Genomic DNA, 19,715 nt, shown 5'->3' on the forward strand with positions numbered 1-19,715 from the left:
TCAGTCAAAATCTCAAAGCAGCCAAGGCAAAAGAGTCAGCCTCAGGGGATTACATGTGGGCTGGGCTCTGTTAATTACAGTCACCGAGTCAGAAGATTTTGAATTCAAGCCGATCCACGAGCTCAAGCATGTAATCCAAACGGATGTTTCTGCTCCGAGGGATGTCTTATTTGCCACAATTGACTTTTTTTTGCATGAAATGTTAAATAAAAGCATCTTAAAATTTCACAGATCTATAGAGTTTTCTCAGAACCTTAGCAAAACACAAATCTTAATTAATCACTGAGAATCTGGTCTGCCTTTCATTACGTGCCTTTGGAAGTTTACTGTGATATTATCTAGCCTATGGCATATTCACATTAATCAAATAATTGTCAACACTTACACAATGTACACAAACAAGCTCGGCACATCTGTTAAGATGCAGGTACGTATGGCGCAGGCTGGGAATATACAGGTGCTGAACACAGGACAGCGCCGCAAGAAAGAACATCTGGCACATCAAATCTGTACTGGACCCAACACAACAATCATGCTGGCCCCACTGTTCTGATCTCTCACTCTAGCTCTGTAAATACTCCCATTTTTAGATACTTATTCAGTTCCTTTTGAAAATCTGCAATTGAATCGGACTCAACTACCACCACGCATTCCACACTCTGACCACTTGCCTGATAATTTTTTTTCTCATGTTACTTCTGGCCCTTCTGACAACCACCTCTAGTTTATGTCCCCCAGTTCTTGAACCTTCCACCAAGGGGAATATTTCTCTCTCTCTCGCTCTCAGTTTAGTCTTCATGATACAAAATATGTCCATTACAATCTCTAGCAACCTTCTCTGTTCCAAGGAGGATAATCCCAGTTTCTCCCCCCACTCACCATTAACAACACCACAGTCTCATCTGTGGAGTCATTTAAGTTCCTTGGAACCATCATCTCCAAGGACCTTAAATGGGGGAGCCACCATCGACTCCACAGTCAAAAAGGCCCAACAGAGGATATACTTCCTGCGGCAGCTGAGAAAACACAATCTGCCACAGGCAATGATGGTCCAGTTTTATACTGCCATCATAGAGTCTGTCCTCACCTTCTCCATCATGGTCTGGTTTGGCTCAGCCACCAAGCACGACAGCCGGAGGCTGCAGCACCTCGTTCGATCAGCCGAGAAGGTTATTAGCTGCAACCTTCCACCATCGACGAACTGTGCACAGCAAGGGCCAGGAAGCGAGCGGGTAAGATCATCTCTGACCCCTCTCACCCAGCACAAACGTTTTGAAGCACTTCCCTCTGGAAGGCAGATCCGGACTGTCAAAGCCGCCACAGCCAGACATAAAAACAGCCTTTTTCCCCACGAGCAGTAGCTCTACTCAACAACCAAATGTCTGTAGCCTCCTTTTGCTCTGGTATTTTATTTCATTCTTCACGTTTAAATTATGTTTTATTTTTAATTGTCTACTGTATATCGGGTTGTTACTAGCAAAGCACCAAGGAAAATTCCTTGTATGTATACATACTTGGCTAATAACATTTATTCAATTCAATGAGCTGGTTAAATATTTAATATACCAAGAGATAAAGGGGCGTGGACAAATAACACCGAAGAGAATTAAAGCCAGCATAGACCAGCCATGATCATACTATGTGGCGGAGCAGGCATGAATGGTTCCGGTAGCTTACTCCCATTCCCACTGTGTGTTCTTGTGTATCACACCCAAATTTAAAGATGTCTGGAAGATCATGGTCAGCATCTCTGCAATTTATTCCCTTAACAATCTGCAACATACCTCTGCAGTACAGGTGGTTTATCCACTTTCACTAAGGTTTGTGGTAAGAAGGAACTGCAGATGCTGGTTTAAACTGAAGATAGACACAAAAAGCTGGAGTAACTCAGTGGGACAGGCAGCATCTCTGGAGAGAAGGAATGGGTGACATTTCGGGTTGAGACCCTTCTTCAGATGGTTTGCCTTTCTAGCATCTCTTCCATTCATTTTTAACTCAGTCATGATTTCTACTATATCTTACTTTGCAGGGAATTCAGAAAAGACAGACATACGATATTCAGTTAGTATATCAGCCATGTTCTTTGCCCCCAAGAATAGATTTTGTTTTTGGTCTTTGATTCGGCGCACCTCTCTTCTTACAAACCTCTTCTTATTCACGCACCTATAAACTAGTTTTTTACTTTTCCTTTTCTGTTTGCTGCTAGTCTTTTGTCATGCTCCCTTTACCTGTGCCTTCCTTTTTCACTTCTCTTTTGAACTTTTTGTCACTAACCATTGTGGTCAAACTTTGTGCAACCAAATCATTGCAATTTGAAGTTTAGTTGGCGTTTGTAGTGACGATTGTTGGGAATAAGCTGTTCCTGAACTTAGAGGTCACGGTTTTCAGATTTCTTTCCCTTCTTCCCAATGGGCAGGAGTGAAATGAGGGCATGGCCAGGGTGGTGTGGCCAAACCTCTCCATTTCCTCTAAAGTAGCAGAAGCATTGATGAGCTCTCTTTATGTTTGCAACAATGTGCTGGATCCAGGACAGATCTTCAGAGATACACACACCCAGGAACTCAAAAGTTGTTGACCCTCTCCACCACCGAACCGTTGAAGGAGGCAAGTTTTCTGGATCCTCAGCCTTCGAAAGTCACCAATCAGCTCCTTGGTCTTATTGATGCTGAGAATAAGGTTGTTTGCTCTGGCACCATTCAACCAGCGAACCATCTCCCTCATTCTTATCCGTAGTTCATTCAACAACTGTGGTGTCATCGGCAAATTTAAAGATGGAGTTGGAACTATGTCCGGCTATACAGTCAGAGGTACAGTGTACGTAGAGCAAGGGAATGAACACACAACCTCAAGATGCCTGTGTGCTGATGGTTATAGAGGAAGTGTTGTTGCAAATTCATACCAATTGTATTCTGTAAATGAGGAAGTCGGGGAACTAGTTGCATAGGAATGTGTAGAGACCAATCATTAATAACTGAATGCCAAAAGTTTATGAGTGTACTTATTTACCATGATATGGATAAGATCATTAAAACAGCGTGGTGCTAAATGATTATTGCCTAGGTATATCTTTAGTTTTGCGTGCCTTACTTCAGGATGGATATCAAAATGGTGGAGGGAAAGGGGGTAGAAGAGATTCACTGTGATAATCTCAGGCATGCAACTTCAGTTATTGGCAAGGCACCAGGAACAGAGATTCTTTTCATTAAAGCACTCAGATTTGAAAAGTCAGAGGTTCTGAATCAGGAACATAAATTTTCAATGATTTTGGAGTCAGTAACTAGAAAGTATAAATTAAAGGTTACCTCCAAAACCACTTGTCCTGTAATTTTATGCCAGAATGCTGGAATCTTGAGTGAAAAATAAAGTGCAGGACATATGGAGTCAGGCAGGACATATGGAGTCAAATGGACATTCCTTACAGAGTTTCATTTGTTTCCACAATCAACAGTCTAAAGATTGGTAACTATCATATATGATTTGTAAGAATTTTCAAACCTTAGTACAAATGTGTTGCAGCAAAATTCGAAGAACAGGCAACGCAGTCTCCTTCACTTCATCCACAATGTAGCTACAAAAAGAAGTTTCACATAATCATAACAAATTCCATCATTAGATGAATTAATTAGCCAATTACATTTTACTTCAGATACAAAATATTCCCGACATTTGATATATAATTAGCACAGAAATCAAAATAATTGAAACCAGTGATGAAAAATATGGATGACTCCATGCAAGCTATTGCTCGCTTCACAGCTCCACACTCCAAAAATCATTATTGTCCTCTGGTGCTATAAGTAGTGTTTGTACATTCTCTTTGTGTTGTGTACATTTCTGTTACGTGCGCCAGTTTCATGCCACAGATGTGCTGGTTGGTAGCTTCATTGTGTCCTGCGATTTGTTCCAGTTGTAGGTAGGTGGCAGAAGGACAGAAGGGTTAGGGGGAAGACTTGATGGGGATGCAAGATGAAAAATGGGATTGTAGCAAGTGTTTGATGGACAGCGTACACACATTGGGCCCAAGGATCTAATTACATGCCGGTTCTCCAAATTTATTGAGGTACTTCATATCAAGCTAATTAAAATAACTAGTTCTAGTCTTCTATCAAACTTATTTTCAGGAGAAGACCAAAGGGCTAGTGACAAGCTGTGATGGGAGCTATCTAAAGCATCGTTATTGTGCTTCATGCGTCCCAAATACATTTACACCTTGAACTTTGGCTACTCCCGACAGGATTTGTTTCTTAGTTAACAACCGCTGATCTTATCTTTGATGTTGGCCTTGCTCCTGTGCTCACGAATGAATGTCTCAGGTGAACCACACCATCTTGTGTCATAGAATCATGCAGCATGGAAACAGACCATTTCTCCCAGCTCATCCATGCCAACTAAGATGTCCCACTAGTCTTATAAGAAAATAACTGCAGATGCTGGTACAAATTGATTTATTCACAAAATGCTGGAGTAACTCAGCAGGTCAGGCAGCATCTCGGGAGAGAAGGAATGGGTGACGTTTCGGGTCGAGACCCTTCTTCAGACTGATGTCGGGGGTGGGACAAAGGAAGGATATAGGTGGAGACAGGAAGATAGAGGGAGATCTGGGAAGGAGGAGGGGAAGGGAGGGACAGAGGAGCTATCTGAAGTTGGAGAAGTCGACGTTCATACCACCGGGCCGCAAACTGCCCAGGCGAAATATGAGGTGCTGCTCCTCCAATTTCCGGCGGGCCTCACTATGGCACTGGAGGAGGCCCATGACAGAGAGGTCAGACTGGGAATGGGAGGGGGAGTTAAAGTGCTGGGCCACCGGGAGATCAGTTGCGTTAATGCGGACCGAGCGCAGGTGTTCAGCGAAGCGATCGCCAAGCCTGCGCTTGGTTTCGCCGATATAAATAAGTTGACATCTAGAGCAGCGGATGCAATAGATGAGGTTGGAGGAGGTGCAGGTGAACCTCTGTCTCACCTGGAAAGACTGTTTGGGTCCTTTGATGGAGTTGAGGGGGGAGGTGAAGGGACAGGTGTTGCATCTCGTGCGGTTGCAAGGGAAAGTGCCCGGGGTTAGGGTGGTTTGGGTAGGAAGGGACGAGTGGACCAGGGAGTTGCGGAGGGAACGGTCTCTGCGGAACGCAGAGAGGGGAGGGGATGGGAAGATATGGCCAGTGGTGGGGTCCTGTTGCAGGTGACGGAAATGTTGGTGGATGATATGTTGGATCCGCTGGCTGGTGGGGTGGAAGGTGAGAACGAGGGGGATCCTGTCCTTGTTGCGAGTGGGGGGAGGGGGAGCAAGAGCGGAGCTGCGGGATGTAGAAGAGACCCTAGTGAGAGCCTCATCTATAATGGAGGAGGGGAAGCCCCGTTTTCTGAAAAACGAGGACATCTCGGAAGCCCTAGTCTGAAACACCTCATCCCGGGCGCAGATGCGGCGTAGACAGAGGAATTGGGAGTAGGGGATAGACTTTTTGCAGGGGACCGGGTGGGAAGAAGTGTAGTCCAGATAGCTGTGCGAGTCGGTGGGCTTGTAGAAAATGTCCGTCACTAGTTTTTCTCCTGTGATGGAGATGGTGAGGTCCAGAAACGGGAGGGAGATGTCAGAGATAGTCCAGGTATATTTAAGGGCAGGATGGAAATTGGAGGTGAAGTGTATGAAGTCAGTGAGTTCTGCATGGGTGCAAGAGGTAGCACCAATGCAGTCGTCGATGTAGCGGAGGTAGAGTTCGGGGATGGGGCCAGTGTACGTCTGAAACAGGGATTGTTCGACGTACCCAACAAAGAGGCAGGCGTAGCAAGGGCCCATGCGAGTGCCCATAGCTACGCCTCTGGTTTGGAGGAAGTGGGAGGAGTCAAAGGAGAAGTTGTTGAGGGTAAGAACCAGCTCTGCTAGGCGGAGGAGAGTGTTGGTCGATGGGGATTGGCTGGTTCTACGGTCGAGGAAGAAACGGAGGGCTTCGAGACCATCCTTGTGGGGGATGGAAGTGACTGGACATCCATGGTGAAAATGAGGGAGTGGGGGCCTGGGAACCGGAAGTTATCCAGGAGATGGAGAGCGCGTGAGGTGTCTTGGACATAGGTGGGGAGGGATTTAACCAGGGGGGATAGGATGGAGTCGAGGTAGGTAGAGATAAGTTCGGTGGGGCATGAGCAGGCAGAGACAATGGGTCTGCCGGGACAGTTGTGTTTGTGGATTTTGGGTAGGAGGTAGAATCGGGCCGTGCGGGGCTGGGGAACCCCCCTAGTCTGTTTTGCCCACGTTTGGTCCATATCCCTCCAGGTATTTCCTATCCATATACCTGTCCAACTGTCTAGTATCTGCCTCCACTACCTTCTCTGGCAGCTCATTCCATATACCCATCATCCTCAGTGAAAAAAGTTGCCCTTCTGCTTCCTATTAAATCTTTCCCCTCTCACCGTAAACCTTTGTCACCTGGTTCTTGATTCCCCTACTCTGGGGAAAATAAATTGTGCATTTACCCTTGATTCCCCTACTCTGGGAAAAATAAATTGTGCATTTACCCTATTTCCCTCTTGATTTTATACACCTCTACAAGATTAGCCCTCAACCTCCTACCTTCCAAGGAATAAAGTCCTAGCCTTCCCAACCTCTCCATATAACATAGGCCCTCAAGTCCTGGCAACATCCTCGATAATTTTCATTGCATTCTTTCCAGCTTCAGGACATCCTTCCTATACCAGGGTGTCCAAATCCGAACACAGTACTCCAAGCGTGGCCTCATCAAAATCATTCAGTCTTTCTTGCTCAGCACACTATCACAGATATTTTCGATGTTCTCTCTATTTTTCCTCTTATGCAGTTAAAACATCTTTGATTTCTAACATTTACTATTTCTGATGAATGGTCATCAAATGTTCGTCTCCCCGCAAATTGCGCTTGATCTTAGTCTTTCCAAAATTAATTTTACTGTGGTATTCCTAGTCTCAAACTTGGGTTTGTTGTAGACAAGTTGAGCGATTACCATGATTAGTCAAGAACTCTTATAACAAGGTGGAAAATTAAACTTGGCTAAAGAAGTTTCACTTTTCAATCGAGAAATTCCCACGTAGTTATCTAAAGTGTAAGAAAATAACTGCAGATGCTGGTACAAATCGAAGGTATTTATTCACAAAATACTGGAGTAACAGCAGGTCAGGCAGCATCTCAGGAGAGAAGGAATTGGCGACGTTTCGGGTCGAGACCCTTTTTCAGGCTGAAGAAGGGTCTGGACCCGAAATGTCGCCCATTCCTTCTCTCCTGAGATGCTGCCTGACCTGCTGAGTTACTCCAGCATTTTGTGAATAAATACCCACGGTATTATCTGGTCAACTCCATTCTTAAATGTGAAAAATTGCACAAACCCTAGAAATTGTTCTAAAAAGAAAGGTTTGACGAGAATTACTGACCTGATAAATGTAATGGCTTGATCTCTGGCAATGATAGTTCGTTGTCCCACTCCCAAGAGAGCACCAGATCTGGTGCCATTCACATCATCCAGCATTAATATTATACTCAACAGTCTTTGAAACAGGCAACGCAGTGTCTGAAAATATATATGTTTAAAATCCTTTGTATTAATTATTTGAAATGTGCCAAAACAAACCTTATGAAAAACTAAAAATAAAACAGTACCTTATCAACATCACCATGTTTGGGTGAACACAGTAATTTAAGTCCATAATATGCTAATTCAGGCACAGTCTTCATTCTTTCGAAGTTTCTAGCAAAAAGCAAAAGAGGTGAAAATGATATTAAAAATTATTCAACTTGATTTTAAACATACAGATGAGCTTAGTAAGAATACATTGCAAATGTTGCTAGCTCCTCTTAGATAACGTTTAAGGTCATGGTTGAATTCTCAAACATTATATCCAAAAGCCTTGAAATTAATTAACACATGCTAGAGAATTACTTTTGTAAAGGTAACCATTTGATTTGAATAAAAATAGAAATTGCTGCAGATACCAAGGTCAGGCAGCATCTGTAGGAAAAGAACTACAATTTGTACGGTCACGGTGGCGCAGCGGTAGAGTTGCTGCCTTATAGCGAATGCAGCGCCGGGTTCGATCCTCACCACGGGTGCTGTCTGTACAGGGTATGTACAATCTCCCTGTGGGTTTTCTCCGAGATCTTCGGTTTCCCCCACACTCCAAAGACGTGCAGGTATGTAGGTTAATTGGCTTGGTAAATGTTAAAAAATTGGTCCCTAGTGGGATAGTGTTAATGTGCAGGGATCGCTGGTCGGCACGGAGCCAGTGGGCCTGTTTCCACGTTGTATCTCTAAACAATTAACTTTTCTCGTTGCTGCATTTAAAGTATCAAACTTTAGAAAACATTATAGAGAAGGTGCCAAGCAAGAGAGAATGAAGGCACTGTGAATGCTGACTTGTTGAATGCAAGAGAACAAAAATGACAACAACAAAAAAAAATGTGCTGGAGCTGACAGATATAGAACGCTGCAGTTGCTGAAAATCTGAAATAAAATAGAATGCTAGAAATACGGAGCAGGTCAGACAGCAGCTATAACCATATAACCATATAACAACTACAGCATGGAAACAGGCCCGTTCGGCCCTACCAGTCCATGCCGACCACTCTCTCTGACCTAGTCTCATCTACCTGCTCTCAGACCATAACCCTCCAATCCCCTCTTATCCATATACCTATCCAATTTACTCTTAAATAATAAAATCGAGCCTGCCTCCATCACTTCCACCGGAAGCCCATTCCATACAGCCACCACCCTCTGAGTAAAGAAGTTACCCCTCATGTTACCCCTAAACTTTTGTCCCTCAATTCTGAAGCTATGTCCCCTTGTTGGAATCTTCCCCACTCTCAAAGGGAAAAGCCTACCCACGTCAACTCTGTCCGTCCCTCTTAAAATTTAAAAAACCTCTATCAAGTCCCCCCTCAACCTTCTACGCTCCAAAGAATAAAGACCCAACCTGTTCAACCTCTCTCTGTAGCTTAAGTGCTGAAACCCAGGCAACATTCTAGTAAATCTCCTCTGTACCCTCTCCATTTTGTCGACATCCTTCCTATAATTTGGCGACCAGAACTGCACACCATACTCCAGATTCGGCCTCACCAATGCCTTGTACAATTTTAACATTACATCCCAACTTCTATATTCGATGCTCTGATTTATAAAGGCAAGCATACCAAACGCCTTCTTCACCACCCTATCCACATGAGATTCCACCTTCAGGGAACAATGCACAGTTATTCCCAGATCCCTCTGTTCCACTGCATTCCTCAATTCCCTACCATTTACCCTGTATGTCCTATTTTGATTTGTCCTACCAAAATGCAGCACCTCACACTTATCAGCATTAAACTCCATCTGCCATCTTTCAGCCCACCCTTCCAAAAGGCCCAAATTCTGTAGACTTTGAAACTCTACTTCATTATTAACTACACCACCTATCTTAGTATCATCTGCATATTTACTAATCCAATTTGCCACACCATCATCCAGATCATTAATGTAAATGACAAACAACAGTGGACCCAACACAGATCCTTGGGGTACTCCACTAGACACTGGCCTCCAACCTGACATACAATTGTCAACCATTACCCTCTGGTATCTCCCATTCAGCCATTGTTGAATCCATCTTGCAACCTCACTATTAATACCCAACGATTTAACCTTCTTAATCAACCTTCCATGTGGAACCTTGTCAAATGCCTTACTGAAGTCCATATAGACAACATCCACAGCCTTGCCCTTATCAATTTCCCTGGTAACCTCTTCAGAAAATTCAAGAAGATTAGTCAAACATGACCTTCCAGGCACAAATCCATGTTGACTGTTTCTAATCAGGCCTTGTTTATCCAAATAATTATATATATTGTCCCTAAGTATCTTTTCCATTAATTTTCCCACCACAGACGTCAAACTAACAGGTCTATAATTGCTAGGTTTACTTTTAGAACCTTTTTTAAACAAAGGCACAACATGCGCAATGCGCCAATCTTCCGGCACCATCCCCGTTTCTAATGATGTTTGAAATATTTCCGTCATAGCCCCTGCTATTTCTGCACTAACTTCCCTCAATGTCCTAGGGAATATCCTATCAGGACCTGGAGACTTATCCACTTTTATATTTTTCAAAAGTGTCCGTACCTCCTCTTCTTTAATCCTCATATGAAGAGAGAGACAGAATTACACTTGCAGGTTGACAACCTTTCATTTGCACTGACCATTTCTGATGCAAACGAGAAAGGTTGGTTTTGTTAAACTTAACTTTGAGTCCCGAGGATTACAATGTGCTTTGTCGGAAGATGATATATTATTCATCTTGCCACATTTGTTTTATTTGGACTTGTGTCTATTGCCATGAATTTTGTCTCTCACCCCCCTCCCCCACCCTCCACCTATTTCTCTCCTACCTTCCTATTGCTTTATAAATCACAACTGATTAACCCTTTGGTCTCACATCTTCTGTCTTGTCATCTCTGGCCTTTATCCAACTATTTGCCTACTAACCAATTACCTGGCAGGCCTTGCCCTGCCCCGAGTCTCATCCAACTTTCTCCACCCCTACCACTCTCACCAACCTCACACCAGTGGCAATCAGTCCAAAGAAGGGCCCGACCCAAAACGTCACCTATCAATATTCTCCAAGATGTTGCCTGACCGCTGAGTTATCCCAACATTGCTTTCTTTTTTCCCTCTCTGCTGAGTGAAAACCCATTTTCAGTGCTATTGTCTCGCCAGCATTACTCTGGATCACCGTTTAGGCCTCTGGATTGCTATTCAAGTACTTTAATCATCACGTTATCATAACCCTGAATCTGCATACTTACATTGGATCTGAAAGTTGTAATCCTCCAGGTACAGGTTCAAAATTGGTCAGATTAGTAAATAGCTGCAAAGAAAAAGTGAAAATACACAATATATAATCAATAGCTCAGTATCAATTAAACCCAATACAGTCAATTCTCAGTTACAAAACTTGAGAAACAATATTCCACAAAACTATCCGTGTCTACTTCCTCCTCTACTAAAGTATTGCAACATATCTGCATACAATCAGTTCGCCTTTGAACTCCAACTATTATTCTCAACTGTAGACACAAAATGTTGGAGTAACTCAGCGAGACAGGCAGCATCTCTGGAAAGAAGGAATGGGTGACGTTTCAGGTTGAGACCCTTCTCGTGACCCGAAACGTCACTCATTCATTCCCTCCAGAGCTGCTGCCTGTCCTGTTGAGTCACTCCAGCATTTTGTGTCTATCTTCGGTTTAAACCAGTATCTGCAGTTCCTTCCTACATATTTTTCTCAACTTGTCTATTGTTCCACAGGTTTACTTACTATTATTTTTCACATGCATTCTTATCAATGAAATGTCATTAAATAATTGGAACACTATTAACAATACCATGCTAGATGTACTTTAGAAAATGAACCACTGATCTCAGATGATATTAAATAATTTTGATAAAGAGAGTCAATTATACTTGCGCTACCCAAAGACCAACCTGTAGCAGACAAAGACCCAATTAAGAGTCAAATATTAGAAAGCTAAAAAATACAGGGAGCATAACAGAGTAGGGTGGCACAGTGGTGCAGCGATAGAGTTGCTGCCCTACAGTGCCAGAGAGCCGGGTTCGATCCTGACCACAGGTGCTGTCTGTACAGAGTTTATACGTTTCCCACGTGACTTGCGTGGGTTTTCTCCGGGTTCCCCCCGCACTCCAAAGACATACATGTTTGTAGGTTAATTGGCTTGGTAAATCGTCCCCCGTGTGCGTAGGATGGTCTTAGTGTATGGGGATCATTGGTCGGCGTGGACTCGGTGGGCCAAATGGCCTGTTTCCACTGTATCTCTAAACACTAAAAGAATAAAAAACATTTTGATTCAAAGTAGTGACACTATAATATGTAATATCTTTACCTGCAGACAATGGAGAGCACTATCGGGTTTGTCCTTCAAAGGGAATTTCGAAAGTAATCGCAGGAAATTCTTCAGCAGAGAGAAAATATCATTTCTGATTAGAAGCAGGTCATGTGTGGACAAATAGTCAGTATCTTCATCATCATCTTCTTCCTCAAACATATCCTGAAATGGAAGATAGACAAAGTGCTGGAGTAACTCAATGGGACTGGCAGCATCTCTGGAGAAGGAATGGGCGACGGTTTCGGGTCATGACCCTTCGTCTGAAATGGAGGAATGCACATCAGATGAGAGAGCATTGTTGTGCGCCCTGTGAATACTCGAGTAATTATCAGCTCAATGGATTTCATCTGGGAACACACCAAAATATCAGCTAAAATAAGAGAAGAACCGCCCTGTGCATTATGCAGCAGTAATCATAGAATCGTAAATTATAGAATGGTTCCAACACAGGATCAGGCCATTTGGCCCAACATGTCCATGCAGACTCTTTGCAAAAACTCTTGTTCTCTGTAACAACACATTGCTGGTGCACACAGGATGCTATTCATGAGATTTGCTGTGGAAACTGACAAGGCAAATCTCTTCCATTGACACATGTAAAACACTTCTTCCAATGGAACATCCGTTGATACTTTAAGGCAATCAAAACTAGCAATAGGATGTGGACAGTGTGACTCTGTGCCAATGTAACCACACAAAGGGAGAACGACATCTTGTAAATATTCATGCTAAATGTGTGTCATTGAAAATGTTAATTTCTGACTTCTGGAAAAAAGCCTCCTAAAGTCAGAAATGAACAGTTGTGCTCCATCCCTGCAAAGACAGTTCTCACGAATGGAACAGTGTAAAATCCAGGGAATGCCAGTATTTCTCTACTGACATTAAACATCTTTAGATAATGTTGGCAGTTAATGATTTCTCATCCTAATTTCTAATCACATATCATGAATGACAGGATTTCCTTGCCGACATGTTGTGTACAGTGATTTAATGCACAATTCACATCTCTCATAAACCATATAGAGCCCAAAACTATTTTCTTACCACAGACAAATCAAAAATCAGAATTCCTTTGAGAAATGCATGATTTACATTAAGTTGCGTACCTCATTATTTTTCTGTCTAACTGGTCTAGCTCGCTTTCTTGCTTTGTCATCACCTCGAGAACTCTTTGCCTGGGTGTCCTTCTTCCGTTTTCGGAAACCTCCATCTGCTGCCGGCCAGTTCTTTTTGATCGTATCCAAACATTTGTGAAATAGCACTGGGTGGAAGATACGGTTGGCAACACTTCCTGCAAAACAAACCTAAAAATTACACAATGCAACCCAACAACCGAAGGAATTCGGACCCAGCTGAAGAAGGCTCTCGACCCGAAACATCACCCATTCCTTCTCTCCCAAGATGCTGTCTGACCTGCTGAGTTACTCCAGTATTTTGTGTCTACAACCGAAGTAATACTGCCATTCAACGTTTCAATATTATTTCAAAAGCTCTTAAAGAAAGAATATTCCAGGAAAACCATGTCATGAGCTGGTGATCAAGATTTGGACACTGCAATGTTTCTAGGAAGGAGAACATCTCAACACCAAAAGTCGATCACATCTTATATGTATCTTATAGAAACATATAAAATTCTTAAGGGGTTGGAGAGGCTAGATGCGGGAAGATTGTTCCCGATGTTGGGGAAGTCCAGAACCAGGGGTCACAGCTTAAGGATAAAGGGGAAGTCTTTTAGGACCGAGATGAGAAAACATTTCTTCACACAGAGAGTGGTGAGTCTGTGGAATTCTCTCCCACAGAAGGCAGTTGAAGCCAGTTCATTGGCTATATTTAAGAGGGAGTTAGATGTGGCCCTTGTGGCTAAAGGGATCAGGGGGTATGGGCAGGTACAGGTTACTGAGCTGGATGATCAGCCATGATCATATTGAATGGCGGTGCAGGCTCGAAGGGCCGAATGGCCTACTCCTGCACCTATTTTCTATGTTTCTATGTTTCTACATCCCTGAGATTAGGAACTGTAGAACTCGTCAGCCAAGATGAATAGTGGGGTGTGACGACAAGAGACACGTATACAGGGATCAAGGCAGCATCCCAGGAGCATCATTCCTTGCACTTGTCCAGCAGTCTAACTGGATGACAGCAGAAACTGCAGCACTGATGAGCAAACTGACCACAGCATTGCGGTATAAGAGGTTATTTAAGTTGATAGGGTAGAGGAATGTCATAGGGATGATGTAGCTAGAAGGACAGATGCTTCTCCCTGCACCCACAAGCTTCTGAAGATCCCGAGGTGAAATGTCACCTATCCATCTTCTCCACAGATGCTGCCTGACCCACTGAGTTACTCAAGCACGGCCTTTTTTTGTAAACCAACAGCTGCAGTTCTTTGTATCTCCTTAACACTAGTAAGATGTTCAGTTCAGCATGTCAACAAGAATTTTAAGCTAACTCAGTTGCTCTGCAGGCCATCAATAGCAAGGATCAATTAAATAATCTCAATTGTCCTAAATAGCCATTTTACATAAATTGGTTGGAAGTAGGTCTTTGCAAAAGACTTGTTATTTCACTGATAAAGGAGATGGTGTAGGATAAATAAATAGGTTCCCAGTGTGGAGGAGATGCACATGTACACTGCAGGAAGAGGAGCTGGTGGAATCTTCCTTGCTTAACATACAACTATTGGCTCTCTGAGGAACCCCCAACACTTTTCATTTAAAGAGCATCTTCACAATCCTCAAACCCCAAGTACTTTTTCTAGAACACCTCCAGAATAATAAACAAGACAACTTTACAATGTTTTAGCTGAAAACTAAGGTTAAGATTACATCTCTATGCAAGCATCATAAGCACATAGAGGCGTGGGTCAGAATAAAATATTTGCCTGCATAATGACTTGCACTTTTTCAGATTGCCATACAGCAAACAAGACATATTTACAACCTGTGGGCTATTCCTGATAAGCTTTCCTTTTCCAAACTTTTCCCTTCATTTTAACTATTAATTAATTGATTCAAAATAACGTATTGAGGTTATAATTCTATACAGAATGCTGCATAACGATAAAAAAGATTTATCGCTGTCAACTTGGATTCTAGTGCTAAGCAATGGATGAACTGTATAATCTCACCTGGGATTTCAAGGAGCAGGAAATACAACCCAGCTGCATTTAAGGCACATTGTCTCTGGGTGACAGTAGCCTTTGTATCCTGAACCACGTGGATAAAGTGATGTAACACAGCAACAAGTGCTCGATGGGAGAGATTATTCTCTGCAAATATGGTCCAAAGATCCTAAATACAAATATGGATTAACATTCAGAAAGAAAAATTAGATCCAATTTAAAAAAAAAATTACACCCATAATCTAAAGCAGGCAGATTTAATGTAGGTGTAGGAAGGAACTGCAGATGCTGGATTACACTGAAGATAGACACAAAATGTTGGAGTAACTCAGCAGGAAGGGCAGCAACTCGGGAGAAAAGTATTACGTGATGATTCAGATTGGAACCCTTGGTCAAACTGAAAAAGGTTTCCGACTCAAAAAGTCACCTATTCCTTTTCTCCAGACTTGCTGCCTGACTCGCTGAGTTACTCCAGCATTTTGTGTCTATTTTAGATTTAATGTAGGATTAGCTGAACACATTCTTCACAATGTTGACAAAATAAAACTGTGCGAAATAACTTTTGTAAACAACCTTGTAGAAATTATTTCCAGCATTGTAGCATCATTGCTCGATTACTTTAACAGGACGTGTTTAAAATATTCATAATGGAAAGCTAAGCTATTCGAGAAGCCAGCAGGAGCAAGGTTTTCTTTGAATATCTCCTCTTGCTTCTATTCCAATTTATCTCACTCTCACCTCACTGAAAACAAACCACCTATTTTCATATTTAATGGATTTAAAGTAAAGTCAGAATTGATGTTTCCCCGGCACAGCTGAATAGAATGCGAAGATTGTGACATGGGTAAGCATGGAACGGGAAAAGAGATGCTGCTTGGCATTTAAAAAGTTAACTAAATAGGGTTAAATTGACAAAATAACTAATAAACAGGAGTTAAGTGTTGTCCTGTGAGAGTTGGTGTATTCTTAATTCTCAATCTAGTAAAGAGACAATAAATCCCTGATCCTATTAAATTCACAGCCTGCATTCCTGGGAACATCAGGATACTTCTTACATATTGGATAATATTCCATGCAGCCCTCAATTCACACAACAGTTTCCTTCTAGATGCTGTTGTAAGGCAACGTTTATGGAAATGAAAGACTAGAGCGGCACATTGGTAGACCTGAAAGCACCAGAGATAAGGCAACTTTAACAAACCCAGCACCCTTAACCAAGATGTTTCTTGGGAAAATGTCACAAGCGGATCAGCTCAAATGAAGTACATTATAAATGAGCCACTTATTACAGTAGTCTAAAAGCAGACATGTTCTACACAACTTCTCTTTCCTTCTCACATCTTGTGCGATCACACTGTCTGATTTCAAAATTGAAATATGCGCAAAGCTGAACTTTATGACAAAGCATGGATGTGAAACACTAACTCAGAGGTTTAGTGCTAACAGAAATAACCTGCTAATTTCTGCCTTTGGTTACGATACACGACTTCAGAGGAAAATGGCTTCAAAAGTCCATAGTTGCCTTGAGCATACGAGTTGAAATAGCTCACTTATTGACCCCTATGGACTCACTATTCCATAAACCTTACAGGTCACATTTTTAGATATTGCTTGAGGAACTGGAAGAACTTGGCTATACTAGCACTGATGTGCTGGCAACTTGACAAAGGAAAACCACGAAAGGTCACTTCATTCCACAAAGAAATTAGCTAAAATAGAAAATCAATTAGTAAGCCACAGAATTCAAAATAAATGTTTTCCTGTAGCAAAACTAGTGTTAGTTTTTAATTCTAGCGCGCATTTTCCTCCTGCTTTAATTCACTACGTTCTCCTAATCAGAGACTAATACACTTCTTCAGATGAATAGCTCACAAATCAAGATCCAAACACCATGGTTTTGGACCAAATAGATTTTATGCAAAATATAAATGGTTGTGAAAAGTTAATCACCTCTACTAGATAATCCAAAAATGCATTCTGCACATCCTACTAGGTTTGGTTGGAGGCAGGGATAGCTGAGAATTAAAAACCCATTGTCCAACCACTTGCCTATTAAAAACCTTGCTCACCTGTAAACACTTATATCACTTGCCAGGCTTTGTCCTGTCCCCCCCTCTCTTTTAGCTTTCTTCACCCCCAACACAATCACTCTGAAGAAGGGGCTTGGTCTGAAACATCACCTATCCATGTTCTCCAAAGCTGCTGCCTGACTGTCTGAGTGACTCCAGCACTTTGTGTCTTTCTTTGTTAACCAGCATCTGCAGTTTCTGCTTCTTACAATATTTGTCAATAAGATTTTAGAATTTTCATTGGATATCTACATACGTATAAGGTTAACCAGCTCTTGAATTACCAAAATAACTCCATTTTAAATAAGCACAGTAAATATTATCAACCAACATCAGAAAATTAAAGGTTGCTTTTGTAATATGTACAGCCTAAGGTTATTGGAGCGAAATGGTATTATATCACAATGACGAGAAGCTTGTGTAGACATTATATCCTGGCTCCACTAAATCAACAATTAACTGAATTATCATACATATTTACAGATGCCTTAGAATGCAAGCAATGAATATTTGTGTGCCGCAAGAGTGTAGATCATAATGTCCATTTAAAAAAGATATATCTACAATGAAAGCAAGACAAAAGTTGAGTAACTCTGCCTTTAACTTGGAGATGCTGGTTTACACTGAAGATACACACAAAATGCTGGAGCAACTCAGCGGGGACAGGCAGCATCTCTGGAAAGAAGGGATGGGTGACGTTTTGGGTAGAGACCCTTCTTCTGAATCCTATCCCTTCACTCCAGAAATGGTGCCTGTCCCGCTGAGGTACTCCAGCATTTTGTGTCTATCTTCAGTGTAAGCCAACATCTTCAGTTCATTCCTACACATTTTGTATGCCTTTAACTTGTACTGATAACAACTTGATTTCAGCAAGTTTCAACCAGAATACTTACGCCCACTTCCACATCTTGCTGCGACTGGCCAACAAACTTAAAGATACTCTTATAAAGTTGGGAGAATGCCTTAAGTGCATTTTCTGTAATCTCCTCTTCCAAGCATTCATCTAACGGTTCAGTCTCTGTAAAATCCACCTCCCATATCGTATCCACCCATGCTGAAAATATAATCATCAGGATTCAATATATCTGCCAAAAATTAACACGAATAATGCAAGAAAATACACAAAATAAAGCAACTAAAACACACAATTTTACACCTCTGCTTGGCCTCCAGGCAAAGAATTGAGTGGTTATCTATACCAGCTTGCAAGCACAGTTCTAACAAAATACGTAAGGGAACAAATCTCATTTTGTTAGCTTAGCATTCAATATGATTGCAATTGAAGGTTTGCCTTATTCAGAAATTCTTAAAGATCTACCAACTTCAGCCTGAATATAATTATCACAGCTCTCTGGCCTATAAAACTCCAAAACAAACACTTCTTCAATGGAATGTTTCAACCCATCTCAACTCTGTGGCCCGATTTCAAATCGCAGAAGTGACATGTTATCATAGCACAAGAAAACTGCCCAATCATTGCCACTTGGTTGCCAGCAATAAACATTTAAAGGCAGAAAGATTGTAGATCTTGATTGCGTTTGTTAAAAGATTTTTTCATGACATTTAGATCCTCAAGTTTTCCCAACTTTAAACTTAAGTCCCATCAACCCCATTCCACCGCTTATTTCACTATAATCAATCCTCTCTGACATGCCAACCAACTCTCTCTCCCCGATTAAGTCTTTGCCACCCAGCTACAGCCAATTTACAAAACAACTACAACTTGAATCAAAGGTCCCAATAGAATCCTAATTTTGGACTCGCTAGTTACATAAAGCTAGTTTGGTGTTCAGTCTGATGAAATTTCGTGACAGTAGAAGATGTCGATTTCCTCCAATAAACAATCACAAAAGACACAGCGTAAACAATGAATGGTGCCAGGCCTGAAATAGGTCAAGAAACATTTTTTGCACAAAAGAATGACAGATGCCCGCTTCTCCCCGTTACACCCGCTTCCCCCCCCCCCCCCCTGTTCTGCCCCGGTTATGCCCCCGCCCGTGTTACCGGTGTTGATCCCCGCTCTACCTCCCCCCCCTCCCTGTCCCCCCGCCCGTGTGTTACCGGCGCTGATCCCCCCCCCCCCGCCCGTGTGTTACCGGCGCTGATCCCCCGCAGCCCGAGAGCTTCCAGCTCCCGCACCGCCGCCGCTCCGGCCATTGTTCCCGCCAAAACACCGCCGCCACCGCCCTCGGGACGCCAGCCAGAGCCCGCGCTCGGCTCTCACTTCACCGCTGCCGCTACCGGCGTGTGTAATACCGGCTGTAATAATAATTATCAATAATAATATTCCGCCTCATTCCATATATTTGACATTTGTATTTCCCGCGACGGGAAGGCGTTTTTACGCCTGCGCAGTCGGACCCGGGGGGGGGCGGGTTTTAAATATATAATTGGAGCAGAATTAAAAATGCCGAGGTGTATTAGCAGGCGAGGATGGTGACGCATTTAATACCGGGGCGCGATCGCTCCGTTGAGGAACGTTAAAGGGAAACATTGCGGACAATTGTTTGTGTGGAGGAAAAAAGGCTCCACGGTCACATGATGTCTCTGCAAGCGCATGCGCGCTGGGTGCGGGGCAAACCGGGCGCGGTTGCGGGTCGAATTGTGCGCGTGCGCACATGGTGAGGGGCAA

At 42.6% G+C, this 19,715-nt stretch overlaps 2 protein-coding genes across 2 annotated transcripts in view; both read right to left on the minus strand.

Annotated features, from left to right (window-relative positions):
- Positions 1–19,510, minus strand: part of ncapd3 (non-SMC condensin II complex, subunit D3) — a 64,493-nt gene extending 44,983 nt beyond the window's left edge. The window contains exons 1-9 of the mRNA XM_078426755.1: positions 19,180–19,510; positions 17,977–18,137; positions 15,021–15,183; positions 13,000–13,184; positions 11,891–12,055; positions 10,799–10,860; positions 7,619–7,706; positions 7,393–7,529; positions 3,496–3,568 (exon numbers count right to left, since the gene is read on the minus strand). Of these exons, the coding sequence (XP_078282881.1) occupies positions 3,496–3,568; positions 7,393–7,529; positions 7,619–7,706; positions 10,799–10,860; positions 11,891–12,055; positions 13,000–13,184; positions 15,021–15,183; positions 17,977–18,137; positions 19,180–19,240 (1,095 nt within the window). The 5' untranslated portion in view covers positions 19,241–19,510. The remainder of the gene's footprint in view (positions 1–3,495; positions 3,569–7,392; positions 7,530–7,618; positions 7,707–10,798; positions 10,861–11,890; positions 12,056–12,999; positions 13,185–15,020; positions 15,184–17,976; positions 18,138–19,179) is intronic.
- The window catches only part of rps25 (ribosomal protein S25), a 244,761-nt gene that overhangs the window by 115,453 nt on the left and 109,593 nt on the right, over positions 1–19,715 (minus strand). The gene's annotated exons all lie outside the window — the stretch shown is intronic.

The sequence above is a fragment of the Rhinoraja longicauda genome, chromosome 32 (assembly GCF_053455715.1).
Source record: "Rhinoraja longicauda isolate Sanriku21f chromosome 32, sRhiLon1.1, whole genome shotgun sequence".
Taxonomy (NCBI): domain Eukaryota; kingdom Metazoa; phylum Chordata; class Chondrichthyes; order Rajiformes; family Arhynchobatidae; genus Rhinoraja; species Rhinoraja longicauda.